At 44.4% G+C, this 24806-nt stretch overlaps 1 protein-coding gene and 1 pseudogene across 1 annotated transcript in view; both read left to right on the top strand.

The window, feature by feature from the left end:
* SNTB1 (syntrophin beta 1) overlaps window positions 1-24806 on the top strand; it is a 238777-nt gene that overhangs the window by 129920 nt on the left and 84051 nt on the right. The window contains exon 3 of the mRNA XM_043879133.1: window positions 23669-23876. Within this exon, the coding sequence (XP_043735068.1) occupies window positions 23669-23876 (208 nt within the window). The remainder of the gene's footprint in view (window positions 1-23668; window positions 23877-24806) is intronic.
* Window positions 13423-17775, top strand: LOC122678958 (annotated as a pseudogene).

Here is a 24806-nt window from a genome sequence, read left to right as displayed (position 1 = left end):
ACCCCCTGGGGGTCTGTGAGAGGCTGAATCTCAACCCCCTCCCCGCACCTGTTACAACAGAATCTGCTGTTGTATTAATAGATTCACCTCATTACAGTTTGAGAGGCTCTTTCATTTTGACTCTATCACTGGGCTTTCACCAAACTAATCTCTCATCCTGTAGTTGACTGTCCTTTTTTGTTGTTGTTTTGTTTTCCAAAGATGACATTCAATTTCCTAGTGAATCCACACATGTGAGGAATTTATTAAGGAGGGGAAGGTAGTGGCGAAATTAATTAAATTCACTCAGTGCCTTGGAAACAAAGCTTTAACAAATGATTAGAAAAAGTTGCTTCAGTGCAGTTGGGAAAACTGATTTCTCGTTCAGAACAGCACCCAGCCTGGCTCAGATTCAGGCAAATGTCAGCTGCTCCAGCTCATGAAAGGTCAACACATTATTTCAAACAACTTTTACGCTCATCTCAAAATGGAAGCACCACGAAGATGTAAGCTCACACCTCAGTGTCGTCAACCTCAGACCCTTGGTCCGGCCAGCTTTGTTTCCTCGGGTCTAAGGCAGGACAGATTGAGGCTTTGTTTTCACCCATCTAAAGCAGAGCCAGCTTTCTGTTATGGTTACAGGAGAGGAATAGCGGGAAACTGGGAAGTCGACAGGTCATCAGCATAGAACGGTTGCCTCTAGAGTTTCACCTTCTGCCCCTAAGTCTAAGCCTAAGCGCTGCCTACAGTCAGTAAAATCCTCTGACTTGAGTCTCTTATTTCAAAGAAATAAACTATCCTTGATGCAAAACTAATGATGGCATTTGGCAGATACAAGAAAAAAAGGAGGGAATATTAAAAGCATGGGTTATACGCAAATCCTATAATTAGTTTCTTCCAAAGGTATTTGCTGTATCTGTAAACTGATGTTAGGAAGGCAGAGGCTCTTTGGGTTTGATTCAGGAAAATCCACTGGAGAAGGAAACGGTAACCCACCCCAGTATTTTTGCCTGGAGAATTCCACGGACAGAGGAGCCTGGCAGGCTAGAGTCCATGAGTTGCAAAGAGTTGAACGAGTGAGTGACTATCACTTTCCCATCTGTATAAACTCAATGCCAAGCACACAGAAACTGCCCATTAAATGTCTTTGAACTGATCTGAATGGAGTATGTCTAATCTGTCACTTAGATATCAAAGATAGCAAGTGCTATAATGCCTTCAGAATAGACACTACCATACTGAAAACAGTATGTCTTAAAGACTTACCTTGAAAGGCAAGGCACGAGGTTTTCATTCTGACTGAGACAGAGTTATAGGAACTGGATTTAAGCTCCCAGCTGAAATACTCAAAGAGCAGGCAAAATATGGCTCAGGACGTTGGGTATCCGGCAGTGATTCCTGAGAGCTAGGAAACAAACCGGGCACCCCCTGAGGCCGTCCATACTTTCTGTCTCGAGAGCATTTTCCAGCCATGGCACAGGGAGAAGGAGTCTCAGTGAAGCCGGAAAGTTTCCCTGAGTTGGGAAGACAGAGCTGAGAGTCCAGGGAAACCAAAACAGCTTAGCATCCACAGGGCAGACAGCAGGAAGAAAGAGAAGCCCAGAAAGAATGCTGGAGATCTGAAGAGTCCTTAGCTGAATAGGGGGTGAGCACCTGTGTGAGGAACTACAAAGGCCCAAGGGGAAAACTGCCCCAAAGGGTTAGAGGTCATGCGGCTGAGCACTCACACGAGGCCAGGAATTATGCCTGTTCTACCAGCGGGACCGGAAAATGTCCTGACTCAAGGGCGTGGGGTGGACGACACAGGAGACCTCCCCTTAGCAGAAGGACAGAATTCACCCAGATGGAACGCTACCAGTCCTGCCACAGACCTTAAATACACACCTGAAAAGATCAAATGGTTTCCAAATAACTGTGTCCCAGAAAAAAAATGTTAAGAATATTTTTAGCAATATAAAAATACATAGAACTCAACAAGGTAAAATTCACAATGTCTGGCATCTACTAAAAAACTACCAGGCATGCAAAGAAGTAGGAGAAAGGATAGTCTTTTTAGTGACTACCCAAACGTGAAAAAGAAATGTCCTTGAATTCATATCTTACGCTGTATATAAAAATTAGTTCAAATGTATCATCAACTTAAATGTAAAACTTAAAAACATAAGAGGAGACTTTTGTGAACTTGGGTTAGGCAGAGGTTTCTATATATGGCTACCAAGAACACAATCCATAAAGAAAAAAAATGATAAGCTGAATTACATTAAAATTAAAAGCCTATCCTTCAGATAATGAAAATACAAGGAACTATTTGCAGACTCCATATCTGATAAAGGACTTGTATCCAGAATAATATATTAAAACCTCTCTAAACTTAATAATAAAAAAGGAATAATGCAATTTTTAAGAGCAAAAATTTATAGACACTTCACCATAGAAGATGGATGGATAGGAAGTAAGCACATAAAAAGATGTTCTACATCATTAGTCATTACAGACATGCAAATTAAAACCACAATGAGATAACACTACACACATTAATCTGGCTAAAATTTAAAAGACTGATCATATCAAGTGTTGACAAGGGTTTGCAAGAATTGGAACCTCCATACAATGCTGATCGGAAATGAAAAATTGTTACAACCATTTTGGTACACAGTTTGTTGATTCCTTAAAATGTTAAACACGCATCTATCATATGAATCAGCAATACACTCCTAGCTGTTTCCCCAAGAGAAATGAAAGCATGTGTCCATAAAAAAGGTTCAATTGTTCATAGCAGTATTATTTGCAATAACCCAAAACTACAAATGACTCATACATCTATCAAAAGGGTAGATAAACAACGGTGTATCCATACAATGATTACTGCTTGGCAATAAAAAGAGTGCCCTACTGACACATGCTACAACATGTATGAGTCTCAAAATAATTGTGCTCTGTAGAAGAAGCCAGATAAGAAGGAATATATACTGTATGATTCCATTTATTAAAATACTCAGTAACATAGACTAAGCTATAGTAAGAGACATGAAGGGAGGAAGGGTCCTTGGGGAGGGGGGAATACATATGCCTAAGTCTTATTAAGTCTTGTACACTTATGTACAGTTTATTGTGTGTTAATTGTAACTCAATAACACTATTTAAAAATGAATGCAGTTCTAGAAAGACCTTTCAGTGAACTGGACTGTTTCGGCGTGTGCACATCCTCAGCTTCCATGCCTCTGTCCCTGGTCGTGGCCCCCCACCCCCAGACTGGAATGCACTTCCTCCACCTGTCAAAATCCTCTTGCTTCGTTAGCCCCATCTCAAATGCCCTTGTCTTCCAGAAGTATTTCCTGATCCTTGCAATCTAGCAGCCTTCCTTGGATAATCTGTGCTTCTTTAATGGCACACCTGTTCTGCCATGCGGTATAATTATTTTGGTTTTGTCCCCCTCACTAGACTGTAAATGGTTTGAACGACATCCAGCTTCTCTTTGTATCCCACCCCACATCATGCCTAGAAGGCTCCTGTATCCATGTATGGGTATTTAAGTATTTCTTTTTTAAAAAATTATTTTGTTATTCTTATTGTTATTTTATTTATTTTTAATTTTTGGCCATGCTGTGTGGCATGAAGGATGCTAGTTACCCAACCAGGGATCAAACCCACACCCCTGCATTGGAAGTATTGAGTCTTAACCACTGGACTGCTAGGGAAGTCCCATGTATGGATATTGTGGAATTCAATACCTGGAGGACCCATTTCTCCAAAGATACACATATTAATTCATGAATCAAGTGGTCGTAGTAGAATGCACTTTCATTTGCTGGGTTTAACCTTAGTTCTTAGGTGTTCTCTCCTTTGCCTTTCCATCACACGCATCTCTGTACCCACAGACACATCCTAGCAGGTCTCTCTCCCCTCCCGCCCCTTCCCGCCCCCTCCCACCCCACTCTCATGCCAGGAGTAGAAAGCTGTAATTCCTTCATTTGCAACAATTTCCCAGTTCCACTATTTTAACATCTATTTTCTTTAAAAAAAAAAAATAGGAAAAAAACTAATGAAGTAAAAACAAAATCAAATCTAACCCACAGCTTTGCTGCTTCACAGAGAGACTGAGTCTCTTCCCACCTTGCTCCACACCTTGGCAATGTACTGTGATAATGAGGAAGATTGAATCTCGTGTAGTGTGACCTTTTGAAAGGAGGGGTGATCATTTGCATTATTCTGATTTTCACCCTCTCTTGCAACCAGTGCAGAATTGCATGACAATTTAAAACTTGTCTAGATAGTTCCGATATACATTTTTTTTTACATAGCAATTTTGTGGGTAGCTGATTTATTTGTTTCTGCTTGTTTAAATCCTTCACATAATGAAAATGATTATTGCTATCTACACAAGAGGTGAAAGTGTCTTTGAGCAGAGGCTTCATGGAGAAAATAATTATGAAGCTGTCATTTTCATAAATACCTTGACAGTGAAATATCTACAGAATACTCTATGGGCTTCCCTGGTGTCTAGTAGTGAAGAGTCTGCCCCCGATTCAGGGACCACAGACTCGGTCCCTGGTCCGGGGAGACCCCACACGCCCCAGGGCAGCTCAGCCCGGCGCCGCGATCCAGAGGCGGCGCTGGAAGCCACCAGTCGGGACTGCTGACCCGGCTGCCCAGAGCCTCTGCTCCACATCGAGAGAAACCAATGCGCTGAGAAGCCCGCTCGCCGCAACTAGAGAAAGCTTGCACGTAGCAACGAGTACCCAGCACAGCCAACAAATGAAGAAATAATCACAAATTTATTTTTTTTAACTACGAGGTTATTATTATTATTAAAAACATTGTAATGAGTGTTTCAACTACAGGAAAAGCAACTGTCCCCAAATTCAGGACAAACCCTCCGGAAAACGGTAGCGGACGTCGAATCTGCCTCTAGCACGCCATGGTTCTCCGTTCTTCCCTGTCCTCTGAAGGCGGATAAACATGGCTGCTGGGAAGTTCGGTTCTAGGCTCAGTAATACTACTAGCTGTGTGACCTTGACCGAATCACTTCTCTTTTTCCAGGAGTTAGGTTTTTGTTTTGTTTTTTATGTTTAAAGTGAGTGGTTGGATTAAATGATCTCTAACTGCCTTCTAGATTGCTAATTCTTTGACCACTCATTCTTTGACGTTCTCTGCTGGCCGGTGGCTGTTCATGACCTTCGTGGAAGGCTTCATGGGTGTTAATGGCTTAGGCGCCGTCCTCCGCAGCTGACCCACCTTTATTTATGCGGGGGCCATAGACATGCAGTTGGTAACCCCTCCACTCCTCTCGCCGGGAGAATTCCGTGGAATGGGAAACCTGGCCAGCTACAGCCCACGGGGCAGCAAAAGAGTCCTCGGACCCGACAGCCGCTGACGCCCAGAGGCAGGCACTGCTTCTGCCCTTTTCTTCCCCTCCCTCTTTGAAAAGAAAGACTTAGTTGAAATTAAAACTGAACGGCTGAGCGATATTTTGGGGCTGTTACTGTATGTAAGCAGACGCCAACTTCACGTGGTTAATTACTGCTGAAATAATTTATTGAGAATTTAGCAAAAGATTCTCTGCTCCTCAGATGAATACAGATTCTTCTCTTGTGTTAGGAATTTCTCATGTTATTTGAAAGCGTAAGAAAGTGTGTATGCCTGTCCAAGATTGCTAGGCTGTAATCTCAGTGATTATAGGACCCCAAACCATGTCAAGTTGCCCCTCCCCTCCTGTGCCTAACACCGTGTTTAGTAGGTACCAGAGACTCAGTAAGTAATTGATAAGTTAACGAATGAAAAAGGCATCTCACAACTTTGTAAATATGTCAGATCAGTAAATCTTGCTGTTCTACATAAAGCTCTGACATAAATGAGTTAGAGGGCATCCACTGCTGTCCTCACCCCTCAAAGATGAGCACTTTGAACCAATATTCCTGGCTGCTTCAGTTCTGTGCCATTGTTTTAGCCTGTTTTACGCATTTGCAAGGCTGCCTTTTACATCTAATCTGGGTAAAAAGGCTTACAAGACCACACATTGATTATTTTAGCCCAAGAAAATTATGTATGGCAAGTTGTATGATAAACATTATAATATGAAATAGAATGCAATAAATATTTCTGAGCGAATTGCTATTGCACAATACCCATGTAAACCAGCCTTCTCATGGGACCTTAAAACTTGTTTGACTTATTTAGTATACTAAGATTATGCCTTAGAACTGAAGACACTTTGTTCCATAGGATTAAAGTCCAATCTTCAGGACTAAACAGGCTGGGAACTCCCCTTGCAGGCTGGTGTTAGGGCTCTGCCCTTCCGATGCCGGGGGCGTGGGTTCCACCCTGATTGGGAAACTAAGACCCCACACGCACCACAGCCTGCCCAAATAAATACACATTAAAAATAAAAACTAAATGCAATCCATCCCCCCCCCCCCCCCCCCGAAAAAGACTGGAAAGGTTAATTTCTAGTAAGGGAAAAAACAAAAATAAAAACAGCCAGTGGAGGCTGTTACAGAACTTTGACTAGAAGGGAAATTACCACAGAGATGAGGCACTCTTTCATAGTAGACAGAACCATCCATTCAGTTAGCCAATACTTAAGGAATATTCCCTAAGCCAATAGTACAGGCCAACACTTATGGAATATACCTGCCTCCATGTGTCAGGCAGTGGGAATAAAATGAAGATAATGCTGGTCTGTGCCATGCCCTCAAGAAATTTATAATCTGGTGAGGGAGATAAACTATAAAAGGATGACTCTTGAAAGAAATTATTAGGTGACCAAAAATGAGAACCAAAATGGACAGTAGGGTAGGGCAATAAAGAAGTATGTGTCAGAGCTACATGTCAAAATGCTCTCTAGATATTTCTAGAAATGTGAGCATGAGTGCCACTGATGCTCACCGCCACGCCCGTGGCAGAGAGCGGTGTGTGACTATGCTACTTTACTTCCATGAGTAAAGTGCTTCTTACTCAAGTACTTTACTTCTCTGTTACTTTACTTCCTTGTCAAACCTGGACCTTCTTTATTTTTTTATTGTCTTGGTAATTGGCACTGCCATTCATTCAGTTGTACAAGCCAGAAAACTGGGCAGCCTCCTCGACTCTTCCCCGCTTCCTCACTGCTCACAGCTAACCCATCATGAAGTCCCAATCAGTTTTCTTTTCTATACATTTCTAACCCACGTGTGTCATACCATTTCCACCACTGGATATTGCACGTGACATGCACTAAAAAATTATTCATTGTTTATCTGGAATTCAGATTTAACCGGGCATCTTATATTGTTATATGTGAAACCTGGCAACCCTAGCCCAGTTAACCTAATTCAAAAGAAGCAAAACTTGGTCCTTAGACTTCAAATGCTGTGCTCTGGATTGAACCGTGGAGTGGATTGTTTATTTTGTCAATATATGGTACTAATATTCTAGAGACAAATGTATATTTATTTAACCTGCAGAACACCTGTATTTAGACGGCTTTAAAAAAAAAAAAAGGAAATATCCAGTTGAGTGAGGTCAGACCACAGAATATTTTGTGAGGTACAGATGAAGTGTAGAGAAGAAAAACAAAATATTTTCTCTAGTTTGACATTAGCCAACTCCTCTTCTAAAACTTTGATAATGACACTGTTTCCTAGGAGAGGCCAAAGTGCTGAAGTTCTTCACATATTTTGTAAATTTATGTATCACTGAAACACTGAAACGGAGCCAATGCAGGAGAGATTGTCAGGTTCCCTCAGAGCTGAGCAGAGTGCTCTATCATGCATGGCCTGTTTTTGAAATGGGATTTTGTGAAAAAACAGCAGAACACCTTCTCCGGGCTTCTCTTCCATTAACTGCTCGCACTTGACACATCCATAGATGATCTCATGGGCTCCCTCATGGCAGCCAGCTTCCTGCATTTGCATTCTTAGCTAGGCAGTGACATTTTAAGCAGTAGAATTTACTCTGGCTAGAGGGTGTTCACATATCTCAAAGCTATGGTTTTTCCAGTAGTCATGTATGGATGTGAGAGCTGGACCATAAAGAAAGCTGAGCGCCAAAGAATTGATGCTTTTGAATGGTGGTGTTGGAGAAGACTCTTGAGAGTCCCTTGAATAGCAAGGAGATCCAACCAGTCCATCCTAAAGGAAATCAGTCCTGAATATTCATTGAAAGGACTGATGCTGAAGCTGAAACTCCAATTTGGCCACCTGATGTGAAGAATGGTGGCCAAAATATTGGATAGACAGGGACTGTGCTGTAGTCCATGGGGTCTCAAAGAGTAGGATACGACTGAGCGACTGAACTGAACTGAACTGAAATGATGTGAAGAGCCAACTCATTGGAAAAAAAACCTGATGCTAGGAAAGATTGAGGACAGGAGAAGGGAGCGACAGAGGATGAGATGGTTGGATGGCATCATCGACTCCATGGACATGCATTTGAGTAAACTCCAGGAGACAGTGATGGACAGGGAGGTCTGGCGTGCTGCAGTCCATGGGATCACAAACAGTTGGACACGACTTAGCAACCGAACAATATTCTCAGAGTTCATGTAGCCAGACTAAGAAGTTCAACATGCAAGCACACGGTGAAAGCTCTTCTGGAAAAAGCGCCTTGTTGCCACTGCAGCCCACACGGCTGCCTCAGCTTGCACTGCGACACCCCGGCACTGGCCAGGCTCCACCACTGCTGCCAGGAAGAGCGGGGCACCTCCACCACGTGCATGCCAAAGGATGGGTCCCGGAGGCAGCTACCTTCTTACACACCCTGCTTCAGAACTGCCTTTCTGAGTGAGCGGCTCTGTGCCCTAGCCGCAAGGGAGGCTGAGAACTGCTTCTACCTTGGGGAAGCTCAACTTAAGGTGGAAAAACTTTCCAAATAGGTAGGAAGGGAGTTCAAAAGATACTGAGCAACCGCCAGAGTAAAAAACATTCACTTCTCCTTTATGCAACTGACCAGTCTTTACAAACATAATGATTAAGGTACAAGCTTTGCATTTAGATGGACTTTGGCTCCAGTTCCAGCTTTGCCTCCTGGGAGACCAAACAAACTCGCCCCTCGGAGGTGCCGTGTCTTATCCAGAATGTAGGCACATTGCTACCGTTCCTCTCGTAGGAGGGTGGTAAGGGTAAAAGGAGAAAAATACACTCGCTTGGGGGTGGGGTTTACCTCCCCACAGGACAAATGCTCATCCCCATTCTGAATATTGTTACTACCATATTTTATCTCTTTCTTTTAAAATCTTTTAGCTACAACCACTTTGGGGATTTTATTAACGAATCTGTTTTGTTTTTTTTTTCTATGGTGGTGTCTTTTTCACCTTACAACACTAATGTGATTTAGTGATTTAAAACAGATTTCTTTTCTTTAGTGTTGTCTTTTTCTCATGGGCTTCCCTGGTGGCTCATATGGTAAAGAATCCACGGGCAATTCGGGAGCCCTGGGTTCAGTCCCTGGGTTGGGAAGATCCCATGGAGAAGGGCGTGGCTCTTCTGGCCTGGAGAATTCCATGGACTGTACAGTCCATGGGGTTGCAAAGAGTCAGACACAACTGAGCAACTTTCACTTTCTTTTTTTCACTTAAGACTGATTTTCCTAATGAATCATTTCGCTAACAACATTATGGCCAAAGGCATGCAAGCACTCATTTTCTTAAACTTTTTTTCTAGTACTTTTTTCTGATTACATTGCAAAAAAAATTTTAGAAATTGTATAAAACCAGAAAAGTGGAAATAAAAATACATTAGAATTCCACCAACTAGCAGTAGCCAGTATTGAAGGAGTGCCATGGATTTGCCTCTTGGGAAGTTTTTTTATCAACCACCAGCCTCATAGATTTGTGAAACAGTAAACAAACATGTAGTCTGAGCTCCCCTTGACTCCCAGGGATCGCTACAAGTCCACAGGCCACATCTTCCTGACCCCCTTCGTCTGTTTTCTCCAACCTCCCATTGAATGGAAAGGTCACCTGAAACCTTCGTTGCCAGGCAGCAAGTTATGTTTTATTTATTCATATCCTGTTAGGAGTTTTCAAGTTTTGTGTGTCCGTCCCGTGTTTCTAAACAGGGGAAGTAGAGGATGCTGGGAAATGTTCTTTGGCTTTGTGAGAGCCTTGAGAGAGTGAGAGGGGAAGAAAATTACTCTTTTGTTGTGAGGTTTGCCAAGTGAACTCTGAGAAGCTGTGATATCACTCACAGGCCGCGCCAAGCTGCATGGAAATGGCGTGTCTTGGCAGACGTCTCGACAGCGCCTGATTCCTCGGGGCTGGTGTGGGCCTCCATAAGAAATGGCTCCATAAGCAGTATTTACATAACCGTGGCAGAGTGTGAGAATAAACACAGCTGTGGCACTGCCCTAAATATTTCTATTCAGCAGGGAATTAAAGGAGAACTTTATCGCTGAACTACAGATAAACACAATTCATCAAGCGGCGGTCAGTTCAGCTGGGGAACAAGACCAGCGTTAGGAAAGCCCGGCCTGCTGAAAATAGCTTCATCTGCGGCCTGGCTGTCTGCTCCTTCCCCCCGCCCCATCCCCCCAGCTCCAGAAATGTCGGGCTCATCCGCTCTCAAAGAAGTTGTCTAGATTGTTTTTCCTCACTAAGTGCTCAGTCCACTTACTGAGTGTACACCTACCGTGAGCCAGCATGCGACTGGATGCCTCTCCCTTCAGCAGGGTTCTCTTTTTCTTTCTGGGTTGTAGAACTGCCTGTGGATAGGAGTAAGATTATGTTACCAAGGAAAAGATTTTTTAATACCAGCGCGCACTGAAGTGGAAGCAGGGCTGACTCAGTCCTGAGTGGTCTGCAGCCTACGCGTCCCTTTAGCACCGTGTATGTGCCTGTCGGTCACTCAGGCATGTCCTGGGGGACCAGACCTGGGTCTCCCCCACCGCAGGCAGATTTTATATCTACGTAAATACTTCCCAGTGGTAAAGAAGCCGCCTGCCAAACTGGACACACAAGAAATGAGAGTTTGATCCCTGGGTCGGGAAGATCCCCTGGAGGAGGAAATGGCAACCCACTCCAGTGCTCTTGCCTGGAGAATTCCATGGACAGAGGGGTCCGGTGGGCTACGGTCCACGGGGCCACAAAGAATTGGACAAGACTGACTGAGTGCACACACACACACACACACACACACACACACACATATAACTATATATACAACTCCACTGTCTAGAGGTGGCCACTGATAACGGTGGCCACAGATTTTTCTGTTGGGAAGATTTTTATCAGCCACCAGTACCACAGATGTGTGAAACAACCAGCATGTGGTTTGAATTCCACTTGACTCCCAGTGGTTGCTACGAGTCCACAGGCCACATCTGCCTAAGCACATTCGTCTGTGTTTTCTCCAGCCTCACATTGGAGGGCAAAGGTCACTTGAAACCTTAGTTGCCCGGTTAAAGGTTATGTTTTATTTATTAGTTATATTGTAACTTAGTTACAAGTTATGTTTTATTTATTATATTGTTTTATTATATTATATTTATAATATAGTTAATATATTATATTTATTATATATTCAAGTTTTGTATGTCAGCATTGCATTTCATATCTATGTTAAGAGAGAGAGAGATTTATAGATACATTTATCATCAATCAGAGTAGCAGTTGCATTTGTGTGGAGGGTGGAGACAGTGACTCAGAGGCAGCATGCGTGAGCTAGGATGCTGGCAGTGCTGTTTCTTGTTCTTGTTAAATGGGTGTTTGCTTTGTAATAAAGCACTGAGTTATACAAAATAAAACCAGGATAAAATACCATGTTTTAACTAAGCAGAGGATTGAAACTGATTTTTTTCCAAGTTTCTCTATAATAATTTCATTTTCAGTTAGTAAAATTGCAAAATATTATTTGTTTCCAAGAAGATGTGCATGTATTGGGCTGGCCAAAAAGTTCTTTAGGGTTTTTCAGCAGATATTGTAGAAAAACCCAAATGAGCCTTTTGGCCAACCCCATATGTAAATACAAGTAATAAGCAGCAAGTAAATAGCATGAACATAAATAATAATTGAAACCCAGGAAAAATTAACTTAGAGTATTATGAAGACCATCTTGAAGACAGGAAGGAGAGGTAACTGCAGACTCTTTCTGTTGAAAGTGACAGATATTCCACTCAAACTACTTAGATGACAAAAGGGGTATCTTCTGTCATTTAACCAGGAAGTTCAAATGTGCAGCTCTAGCCAAAGGCCTGGTGAATGTAGTGATTCAAATGATGTCATCATGAAATATCTGTCTCGACTCTAAGCATCCATATATTTTAAACATTAGTGCGGCCCTGTTCAACTCTGCACAGGAAGATAGCTCCATGGTGTATCGGTTTTCTAGGACGGCTGTAACAAAATAGACACAGACTGGAAAGCTTAAAACAAAAGCTTCAGTTTTGGAAGCCTGAAGTGTGAAGCCAAAGAATGGGCAGGGCTGGTCCCTTCTGCAGCGGAGAGGGAGAAACCCTCCCAGGTAACCCTTGGGCTTGATGCATCTCTCCAGCGTCTTCCTCATCATCACCTGGCCTACTCTGCGTGTCTGGGCGTCTCTGACATTCTTATTGGATTCAAGACCCATCCTCATCCCGTGGGTAGATTAATAAAATAAGGGTCTCACCATCATCCTTACTTTCATTAACTCTGAAAAGATTCTTTCAAATCAGTCACATTCTGAGTTTCTGCATAGACACGGGTTGGGGGAGATATTCAGCCTTCTGCACACAGTGAGTTTCTTAGGGGCAGGGACCCATGCCTCCTACTTGCCTCTTCAGCGCCCGACACACCTGTGTGTGCCTGGAAGACTCCCAGATACGCACAGCATATTTGTGCATCTGTAAAGAAATCACTGCATGTTCCCAACTCCACTGTGTAACCCAAGAGGTTTACTGGGATTTTCTGTTTTAATAGCCATGACTGTCTGTTTACTCATAGTGTAGCTAAGACAGAGTTAACTTGTTTATAGGTGTCCATGTGCCCAGATGTATAAAACATTACACCCACTAGTAGATTTTCTTTTCCCAGTAACTGAGCCAACAGCAGTCTTAAAATGCCAAACGCTTAAATGACAACTCCCAACATCAGGATTTACAAGTCACAGAGCGTGTTCACAGTTATTATCTCATTTGATGCATGCATGCTCAGTCGTGTCCAACTGTTTGTGATATCATGGACTGTAACCCACCAGGCTCTTCTGTCCATGGGATTTCCCAGGCGAGAATACTGGAGTGGGTTGCCGTTTCTTTCTCGTGGGGATCTTCCCGGCCCAGGAATCGAACTCGTCTCCTGCATCTCTCGCACTGGCAGGAGGATTCTTTACCACTGTGCCACCTGGGAAGCCTCGTTATCTCATTTGGTTCCTTAGTAATCCCATGAAGGTTATTATTGTCACCTTCATTATAATAATTATCACTTTCATCATCATCATCATCCCTGTTTTATAGGGATAAAGAAACTTGAGCTTTTTTTTTCCTGTGGGAGCCGCCGGGTTGAGAGAAGCGTGGCCTTCTCCTCTCCCTGCCATGGCGTGTGCTCGCCCACGACAGCAGTGTACTCGGGAAAGCAGAGTCCTCTGGCAAAAATGCCACTTTGCCTGCTGTGTTCAAGGCTCCCATTCCACCCGATGTTGTTAACTTTGTTCACACCAATTTGTGCAAAAGCAACAGACAGCCCTATGCTGTCAGTGAATTAGCAGGTCATCAAACCAGTGCCGAGTCTTGGGGTACCGGCAAAGCTATGGCGCGAATTCCCAAGGTTCGAGGTGGCGGGACTCACCATTCTGATCAGGGTGCTTTTGGAAATATGTGTCATGGGGGCTGCATGTTTGCATCAACCAAGACCTGGCGACGTTGGCACCGCAGAGTGAATACAACGCAGAAGCGATATGCCATCTGCTCTGCACTGGCTGCCTCAGCCTTACCAGCACTGGTCATGTCTAAAGGTCATCATATAGAGGAAGTTCCTGAACTTCCTTTGGTGGTTGAAGATAAAGTTGAAGGCTACAAGAAGACCAAGGAGGCCGTTTTGCTTCTGAAGAAACTTAAGGCCTGGAATAATATCAAAAAGTTCTATGCCTCTCAGTGAATGAGAGCTGGCAAAGGCAAAATGAGAAACCGTCGCCGTATCCAGCGCAGGGGACCCTGCATCATCTATAATGAAGACAATGGTATCATCAAGGCCTTCAGAAACATCCCTGGAATTACTCTGCTTAATGTCAGCAAGCTGAACGTTTTGAAACTTGCTCCTAGTGGTCATGTGGGACGTTTCTGCGTTTGGACTGAAAGTGCTTTCCGAAAGTTAGATGAGCTGCACGGCACTTGGCATAAAGCAGCCTCCCTCAAGAGTAGCTACAACCTCCCCATGCACAAGATGCTCAACACAGACCTTAGCAGAATCTCGAAAAGCCCAGAAATCCAAAGAGCACTCCCAGCACCACGCAAGATTCATCGCAGAGTCCTGAAGAAGAATCCTCTGAAAAACCTGAGAATCATGTTGAAGCTTAACCCATACGCAAAGACCATACACTGGAACACCATTCTTCGACAGGCCAAGAACCACAAAATCTGCATGGATAAGGCAGCAGAAGCACTAGAAGCCAAATCAGATCAGAAGGGGGTTAAGGGCAAGAAGCCTGTGGTGGGAAACAAAGAAAAGAAGGCTGTTGGTGATAAGACGCTGAAGAAGCCTACAGTGGGGAAAAAGGCTGCAGGGACCAAGAAACCAGCAGCTGAGAAGGAACCCACCTCAGAGGAAAAGAAGGCTACTGCATACACTTAAATTTGTTTATTCCACAAAGGCCAAATCATTTTGGACAGCTGATTTTGAATAAAGACCTGAACAAAGAGGCAAAAAAAAAAAAAAAAAGAAACTTGAAGCATCAGGACCTTTAGTTGTATTTGAAAACTACCCAACTGAAATTGGCTTCTGCAAAAGGGGAACATGGAAGAAAACAGGGATCTACTGAGGGTCAGGTGCGGCTGGATCAGGCGTCTTATCTCTCAGCTCTGCTTTCCTCTACATTGGCTTCATCTGTCGGCAGCCCTCCCCTCTCGATGGCCAGATGGCCGTCTGCAGACCCATGACTGTAACCGTTCTCTCTGTACGCATGCTGAGGAAAGCATCACCCCAACAGTGACTCCTGAAGAAACCCCGGGCCTGGATCTCCTTGGACAAATGGCCCTGCCACCTTTAGCCCATCGATGCCCCAGATCACATAGACTGAGGATGGAGGTAAAGCCTGTCATCAGAAGAGGCGGGGGTGTAAGGTGGGCCTGTAGAACCACAGATGTCCGTGAGGAAGCGTAGATTATAAATTCCAGAGCCTGCGCTTTGGAACAGGGTTGCTTTAGCCAACAGGCCAGTCCTGTTGCTTTTTCTCCCCCACTTTCTCCTCCTCTTCTACTGTTCAAATAAAGTGAATACACAACGCATACACATGGAACAAAATTCAAAAAATACAGTTATCCCATGAAAATTTCTCTTCTTAAGTGAGTATGTTTGCTGATTCATTTTGGCTCTAATAGTCTGCGAAGATTGATCCTGTTCTTAGGTTGCTTGTTGGCATTTGTATTTAGGCAGAATAAGACAATTTTTGTAATGTGGCTGTGTTTTTATGTGGCTTGCAAACATTTTTTGGTACTATCCGTATAGTAAAGATACGGCTTCAATTATAGAAATTGACTTTGGGGGACTATTGTAGCTCTTCTGAATGTCGGTTTGTTTACATGTTTCTCCATATATAAAATCTAGTATAGAACTATTTTTTGAAATAAAACATTTTATTTTTAAAAATTATAAAGAAAGTTTCCCTTCTTACCTTGTCCGGTCACTCAGTTTCCCTCCTAGTTGAACCTACCTGTATAGTCTCCACACTTACAAGCATTTGTTTTAGTCCCTAAGTCACGACTGACACTTTTGCAGCCCCATGGACTGTGGCCCACCAGGCTCCTCTGTCCATGGGATTCTCCAGAAAGGAATACTGGAGTGGGTTGCCGTTTCCTCCCCCAGGGCTCACGGGCGTTGATATGGGTCATTTTCACGTCAGTGATGCAATACTGCTCTCACTGTCCGCCCCATGCAGTTCTGACTTCCCTTGTGGCAGGCGTTTTTGGTTCTCGGGCTCTAATGACCTCAGCCACCCAACCTCAGGGCCATTTTCACAGACCCCTTGGTTATTTTTCCACCCTAAGTCTTCATGTTCCCTTTCTTTCTCGCACTCCTCCCCCCTCCCCTCTTTCTACTTTATTTCCTCATCTTTATCTCCTTCCATCTTTATCTCTCTTTTACACATGGATGAAGAATTATTGGAGTTGAAAGTGCCCTTTTAAAAAGTGAGTTACTTGAAATATTTGACCCTACAGAATGGTTCTTTGCGGGTATGTTGTCAGAAAAATACTTTAGGAAGGTGAAACCATTCCCAATCTCTTTTCACCCCCAGAGGCACTGCTTACCTCAGGCAGTTCAGAAAGTGAAGGGACTTCAACAGACACTTGTAGCTCACATGGACATGTGCCCCTGAGCGTGAACCTCACACAGTCCTTTTAGGTGGAACAAATACGTAAGTGGAGGGAAGAATGCAGACTCAGCTTTGCCCCAGATCTCCAGAATCTCTCAGGAAACTCATGCATCTCTCCCAAAGTTATTTTTTTCCATTCCAAGATGCCGGAAATAGCCTTGCCTAACTCTTTAGTTTCTTCTGAGCTTGCCTTTTTCAAGTGCAGGTGCTCTGAACAGGAACTGCACCAGAGCCCACCCTGGAGGGTTCTCCTTCTGGCCTCACTGAACCACTGCCGTTTGCTTGCACCCAAACTGGGAAGACTCTTTATTGTAAACTAGAGTCTAAACTGGAACTGATCAAGATTAGCTTTTCACTATGACATCTCATGCACACATTATCTCACTTTTGTGTTTTCAATAATCTTGAGAGGCAAGATTGAGCCATTTTACAGATAAGAAGATCGAAGCTTAGGGAGATTATGGAACATGGCTCACGGCCAGCAAGTTTTAAAGTCAGCCTTGACCCCCCACAGCCACATGCTTAACAACTACCCCCGATACTTGTGCTTTTAAATTGTTTTAAATTGTTAAAAAAAAAAAAAAACTGCTGATAAAACCACAGCGTGGCCAGCGCAGGAATGGAATTTCTTTCTCTGTCTCTCCTTTTACTCCAAGACATGCATTGCACTGAGTACATTTACATTTTGACAATGAGGTTAAGTGAAAAATTTTGAGACTTGTACTAGGTAATATAATAAGAAATAAATATATATACTGGGTTGGCCAGAAAGTTATTGAAGTTTTTCCATAAGATGTTTAGAAAAAACCCAAATGCACTTTTCGGCCAACCCAATGGCATGACCCTCCATGACCTTGACCAGAATCTTGTGTTGTCCCTTGGAGCTCCTGGGGACTATCATGCTACCAGATGCTCATTGTCTGCTTTAGTGTGTGGAGTTTATAGGGATTAAAATAAAAAGTTTGTGCATTTCTTCCTTTCTCCCCTTTGAGTTTTGTTGAGCTGATGGAGAGGTGAATGCAGATCACTGTATTCTTCTGTGTTTGTTACCCAAACAATTGACGTCCGTTCTGGGTCAGACAAGCCAGCGGGTCTTAGTCCACCATTGTTCTGGAGGCTCTGCACAGCCCCCGCGGGCCGTCAGAGACACGCTCCTTCTCCTCCCTCTGGTGACTCTGACCCCCTCTCGCTCCACAGCCTGTCTCTTTTTAGAACTTGAAGCTGCAGCTTTGTCAGAAACAAGCCTTCTTCCTCCTCACTCACATGTTATAAGCGCTTTCTTTTTAGTCTGCTGGTTCACAGTCCCAAACACTCGCCCTTTACACTCAGGATCGACTCTCTTCCAGAACCTTGCTTCATCCAGAGCCTCTCTGTGGTGATTTAAGGTGTCCCCATATTCTTTGATTCTGTTCCCTTCAAGAACTGAAGCTTAACTCTTCCTCACGAGCATACGTTGGGCTTAGTGACTCACTTGCAGCACAAAGAATAAACCAGAAGTGATGCCGTGTGACTTTGGAGACCAGCTCATAAAAGGAACTGTAGTTCCTTCTTGCTCTCCAGGGGAACCCAGCTACCATGTCATAGACACTCAAGCAGCTTTTGTGAGGTAACAAGAGTTTGGCATCTCAAACCGCCTGATTCTGGGGTAGTCTGTCACTCAGCGGTGGGTCGCCGAAACACCCCCAGGAGCTCTTTGCCGTGTTGTCCTCTGGTGACGATCCCCTCCAGGCCAGCTCCTTGGGGGGCGTGAGCTCGGGCTCGGAGAGGCCCACCATGATCCTTAATCCACGTAATTTGTGGACCATGTAAAGCATTTACCCAGACCTCAACCTCCGGAAATTCTTAATAGCTTTGCAGTGAGGTCCAAACATCTGTACTTAATTAAATGATTTTTTAAAAAATAATAATAAACGACTCCCAGGTTCCTGAAGAATACTTTCATTGGAGAACTGCTGCTGCTGCTGTGTTTGACTGTAAAAAGTCACAGGCTCCTCTATTCTATGTCCGCTCTGCTCCTTCTTTGACACTATTGAGGGGAAGTCAGGTCACCTTTCAGCATGTTCGTCTCAGCCACTGGGAACCCTGGCACACGACCAAGATCAGGGCTTTTTTCTTGTGAATCTATAGAGCACCCTTCTCAAACTTAAATTGCATCAGATTTATCTGGAGGTGGTGGCTCGTTCGATAAAGAATCTGCCTGCAATGCAGGAGACCTGGGTTGGAACCCTGAGTCAGGAAGATCCTTTAGAGAAGGAAATGGCAACCCACTCCTGTGTTCTTGCCTGGAGAATCCCATGGACAGAGCAGCCTGGCGAGCTACAGTCCACAGGGTCACAAAGAGTCGGACACGACTGACGACTAACACCGCGTGGCGGAGCCTTGCTGGGCTTCACTCCCAGAGCTCCTGATTCAGTGGGTCCAGGTGTGAACTGAGAGTCTGCATCCCTAACGCGTTCCCAGAAGATTCTGTTCCTGCCAGTCTGTGGTCACACTTTGAGACCCACCACGAAAGGGCACAGGACTTGATCTTTAACCTCGGCCTCTCCACGATCCCCCGCTGGCACAGGCAAGGAAAACAACAAATGAAAACAAGGAGAACTGCAGACGAAGCTGAGACGAAGCTGTCTATGGTGACAGAAATCCTCACAGGGGTTATTTGAAGGGAAGTAACGGGAAGGGGAGAGTGTCTAGGGCACCAGTAATGTTCTGCTTCTTGGTCTGACTGGTGCTTGACTCGAATGTGTTCCCTTTGTGAAAATACATTTAAGCTATAAACTATAATCTGTGCACTTTTCTGTCTATATGCTGTACTTTAAAAGCTGGCTTAAGGGGTTTCCCTGGTGGTCCAGTGGTTAAGACTACATGCTTCCAGTGCAGGGGGTATGGGTTCAATCCCTGATCAGGGAACTAAGATCCCACATGCATCGAGGCCAAAAAAAAAAAAAAGCTGACTTAAAAGTTAATAGTAAAGATAAATGCTGTCAGAATCTGGGGAAAATGGGCCCCCTCCTCACTAGCCTTTCCTCTGGGTTTGCTGGCAACTCAACAGAGAAATATTCTCTTTTTCGCTGGCATCGTTTTTGCATGTGTGTGTGATTCCTGACAAGTAACTGCGTCCCAAGCTGTCATTAAAAAAAAAAAAAAAAAAAAACAGGTTTTCAAAGGAAAATATTCTAAGAAAACATCTGTGTGTTTTAAATTCCTAGAATAGTGGATATTGATAGAATAGTTTAAAGAACAAGTCGAGCCTCATTAATGCTTTCGGAGAAGCCTAGTCTGTGCTTGGCTGGTCAGCTTCATGAAGAGCCAAACCTTTGGTGGTGGGGGTGGTTTAGTCACTAAGTTGTGTCTGACGCTTGCGACCCCATGGACTGCAGCCCTCCAGGCTCCTCTGTCCATGGGATTTCCCAGGTAAGAATACTGTCGGGGGTTGCCATTTCCTTCTCCAAAAACTTTGGGAGGGAATGAAAACTCACCATACATTGACCAACCATTTCTCTGAAAAATGCCTGAGAGACTTGAGAGTATTTTTTTTCTTGGTAAGGACAAATGTCATTTTAAAAATACCCTGTTTCATCACAGGAAACCTTTGGATTCTTAGTAAGGAGACTTGTTTTGAAGATTTCTTACTGGGAAAAAAAAAAAAAAGCTAATTATTGCTAAAACTCCCCTAGAGATATTTTACTTTATAAATCCTTCTTTTTCTGTAATTAAAGTTTATGAGTAAAAAGGTTTACTCACTCTAAAAGACAGGTTTCAAATGTAAATGAGGCCAGGTTACATTGGGACTTCTGATTTTCAGGTGATCTGCAGAATTGTTGCTTTAAACTCAGGAGCTAAGGAGGACACTGTTGGGCATGTTTATTGGTGATGATCTCCTGGCGGAGTAAATGGCAACCCACTCCAGCATTCATGCCTGAAAAATCTCAAGGACGAGAGGCCTGGCAGCCTACAGTCCTTGGGGTTGCAGAGTCAGACACAGTTGAGAAGCTGAGCACGCAAGCGTGTTGGTGATGATGCCCTGGGACAGCTGTGGAACACAACAGATGCACCGTTATTAGATGCCATCCCGTCTAAAGGAGAGACAGTGTAACACAGTATTTAAATTCATGGCCTTCTGAGCCTTATCAACATGGGTTGAATCCCGACATCACCAGCTTTCTGGCCTTGGGTCAATTCTCTGTCCCTCCCAACTTTGCTGTTGTTCAGTCTCTCTGTCGTGCCAAATTCTTTGAAACCCTATGGACTGTAGCCCGCCAGGCTCCTCTGACCATGGGTTTCTCCAGGCAAGAACACCGGAGTGGCTTGCTGTTTCCTCCTCCAGGGGATCTTCCTGACTCAGGGATCGAGCCCATATCTCTTGCATTCCCTGCATTAGCAGGCAGATTCTTTATTCCTGGGCCACCTGGGAAGCCCCTTTAATTCTATTATATGAAATGTGAGAGTGAAAGTCGCTCAGTTGTGTCTGACTCTTTGCGACCCCATGGACTATAGAGTCCTTGGAATTCTCCAGGCCAGAATACTGGAGTGGGTAGCCTTTCCCTTCTCCAGGGGATCTTCCTGACCCAGGGATCAAACCCAGGTCTCCCACATTGTGGGCAGATTCTTTACCAGCTGAGCCACCAGGGAAGCCCAAGAATACCAGAGTGGGTAGCCTTTCCCTTCTCCAGGGGATCTTCCCCACCCAGGAATCGAACCAGGGTCTCCTGCATTGCAGAAGGAATCTTTACCAACTGAGCCACCAGGGAAGCCCATTGTGTGAGATTAATAATAGCAATCATAGGACCGTTAGGAAAATTACAAAAAATAATATAAAAGGATTTAAATTTTTGCCTGATACATAATAAAAACTCAGTGAATGTTACCACTATTATTGAGGGATAAAAGGAAATTGATACGTGGATCATTTCATTCACTTCTGAAATTCCCCGTTCCTATGTCTTTCTAGTGCAAACACGAATTAATCAGTGGGATTTATTTGCCTGTATACATACATGAATGAGTAAATAAAATGTATATTTTTCTCTCTGCAATAAAATTACAGATGTGGGGAGTGCTTGTTGGGGATGTGGGGTGGTGGGGGAGGGCAGCACTTGTGACTCCTGGAGGTGGCTGGGGGGAAAGCGTGTGGCTTCTGTTCTGTCCCCTGGTTGCAGTGGTGTTTACATGAATCTACACGTGGCAAATGGGGTCCAGCTATACACTTACATTGTGCCAAGGCCCCGGTTTTAATATCGTATTGTTGTTGTTTAGTCACTAAGTTGGGTATGACTCTTTTTTGACCCCATGGACTGTAGCCCACCAGGCTCCTCCATGGGGTTTCCCAGGCAAGAATACTGGAGTGAGTTGCGATTTCCTCCTCCAGAGGATCTTTCCCACCCAGGGATCAAACCCACATCTCTTGTTAGCAGGTGGATTCTTTACCACTGAGCCACCTAGGAAGCCCTGATATTATAATATATTACAGCTATATAAATAGAACTATCAGAGTAAACAGTGGATGAAATGAGTGAATGAGTAAACTGCATGAATGAGTGAATGAGTAAACTGCATGAATGAGTGAATGAGTAAACTGCATGAATGAGTGATCGGAACTCACTCAGTGAATAGAACTATCAGAGTGAACTGAGTGACTGGTGTGCTGGACTTCTTTGTCCTGATTTTCCAATGCTGTGTAAATCTGTAAGTGCTTCCCAATAAAAAAAACCAAGAGCATCTGTCAAGAACGTCTGCCTTTACCATATAATTACAGTATGCAAATCTCACACTGAATCTCAGGTGATCCCACTGGAGTTCTTGCATAAACTTTGAAGTTTGACTTTAAATATAACTCTTTGGGAATTTCCTGGTGGTCCAGTGGTTCGGACTCCAAGCTTTCACCACCAGGGGGCTCAGGTTCGATCACTGGTCCAGGGACTAAAATCCCAAAAGCCTCCCAGTGCAGCTTAAACAAACAAACAAACAAACAAAACCCAAAACAACAACAAAACAACACTTTTCAGTGCACCTCTTTCCCCGCTGTGATCTCACCCTCAGCCAGTTCACTCCTGCACTGTGCGCGTGCCCAGCTGCTCAGCCATGTCCGACTCTCTGCGACCCCATGGCCTGCGGCCCTCCAGGCTCCTCTGCCCATGGGCTTCTCCAGGCAAGGACACTGGAGTGGGTTGCCATGCCCTCCTCCAGGGGGTCTTCCTGACCCAGGGGTCCAACCTGCGTGCCCTCTTAGCAGACAGATTCTTTACCACTTAGCCAGCTGGGAAGCCTGCATTACACGTGCACAAAGATGAAGAGGTAGGGAAATGTGCCACGGACAGGATTCCTAAAGAATGCAAAACTTTGGTCATCTGTGATGCTAAGATATTCACAATTAATAATGAAGAGTAGAATTAAGCAGGTGAATAGGTATTTCAGTCTACATCCCACCAGCATCTGCTAGGATGTGAGCATATTGTTAAAGTCCTCTGGGGATGGAGAAGTAAGGCAGATTAATATCAGCTCACAGCTTGGAAGTCTTAATAGGATGCTGCTAATAAGACACAGCTGATAACAGGAAGACCAGGCATCCTTAATTTAGGTGACTGCATAGCTGTGCCCTCAGTAGGTCAGCCAATGCCCAGACGCAGTCAGTGCTTACGGATGAGTCGGTGAGTGAGTGGATGGATGGATGGATGGATGGATGGATGGATGATGGGGCCATAAGCCAAGCCATGCAAAAGAAGCTTAAAAGTAGAAATGAAGAATTAGTTCACTTTAGTGGGGAGATAGGAGGGATATATATATATATATAGGGATATATGTAGGGATAGGAGGGAGGGAAAGGGGTTATCATAGGATGATATGAACTCATCTATGTGAAACTTTTGAAAATTGTAAAGCACTCTAGAGTTAAAAGACTTTTATTCAATTAAAAAATAAATTTAAAAATCTCAGTTAGGGACTTCCCTGCAGTCCAGTGGTTAAGACTCCGTGCTTCCACTGTAGGGAGCACCAGGTTGATCCCTGGTCAGGGAACTAAGACCCCACATGCTTCATGGAGAGTCCAAAAGGAAAAAAAAGAAACACAACCCACTCCAAAAAAACCCTTAATTAAAAAGCTAAAAAAATTAAAAATAAAATGTATGATAGAAAAAAGAAATTAATTCGCCTTTGTAGCTCAGGACTTGCGGTGACACAATCTGCCAGGGAACCTCCTAACCCTTCTCTCTCTGCTCCTCCAGGCAGCTGGAAATCCACTCTCCAGATGCTAAGCACACAGTGGTCCTGAGGGGCAAGGACGCTGCCACGGCCCAGGCCTGGTTCAGCGCCATCCATGCGACCGTCAGTGACCTGATGACCCGCGTGATCACCGAGGTCCGGGAGCAGCTGGGCTCAGTGGGCCTTGCTGGGGGCCGGGAGATCAGGCACCTCGGCTGGCTTGCAGAAAAGGTAAGGCGACATCCCCCATCCAGGCGTCTTCCCCAGACCTCCCCAGCACGCGCTGCAGCCCCTGAAGTCGGGTGCCTCATTCCACAGGCTGAGTCTCTCTCTCGGATGTCTTGTCCGTCTCCAGCAGGTCTGCGTTATGCAGGGCTGTGTGTCTTCAGCAACTTTGATTCCCCCACAGACAGTCCAGTATGTGGCAAAATGCAGGTGGTCACTCACTGGCTATTGTCTGGATGGATGAGTGAGCAAGCGGCCGGGGAGTTTGGTTCTCATATGTACATGGGAAGGGGAAGGGCAGGGGAAATAACTCAGACGCACAATAGAACTGTCTCCTTGGCAGGTAAGGAAGTCGGAATCGTTGCTTTAAAAAGGTATTTGTGTGGGTTTTGATGGACCTAACTGTTAACACAGATAGTTTGCAAATAAAGCAATTGTAATCTTGCCGGTAAGATCCTATGGACAGAGGAGCCTGGTGGGCTACAGTCCGTATGGTTGCAGAGTCAGACACGACTGAGCGGTTTAGCGCACACACATGCAGCAGTGATAATAACAGCGAAGATTGGAGCAACTGCTCTGTGCGCGTTCTTCTCAGATATCACCTTTTATTCGTACTCTTAAGCCCGCAGGCTCTGAACGTCATCATTTCTGAGCACCTGTTTTGTGCAAGGCACAGTGCTGGGCAGGAGGGGGACAGGTGTGTAGACATGAATGCGGGGAGGGCAGCTGCAGCGGAAAGGACCCGGGGTCATGGTAACACTGGCACTCTGGTTTCTTTTCCCAAGGGATGTGATATGTTGAAGATCGTGAAACTCACTTTGCAGCAGTCTCCTGGGAGTTAACCGTCCTCTTGATTTCAAAGCATTAAGCCTTTGCCACTGTCCTAACACCTGATTGCTGTTCCTTGAACTTGACTGTGAGTGCTCAGGAACAGTG

This window comes from Cervus elaphus, chromosome 21 (assembly GCF_910594005.1).
Source record: "Cervus elaphus chromosome 21, mCerEla1.1, whole genome shotgun sequence".
Taxonomy (NCBI): domain Eukaryota; kingdom Metazoa; phylum Chordata; class Mammalia; order Artiodactyla; family Cervidae; genus Cervus; species Cervus elaphus.
Note: the sequence above shows the minus strand (reverse complement) of the source record. Positions and strands in the feature narration are given on the sequence as shown.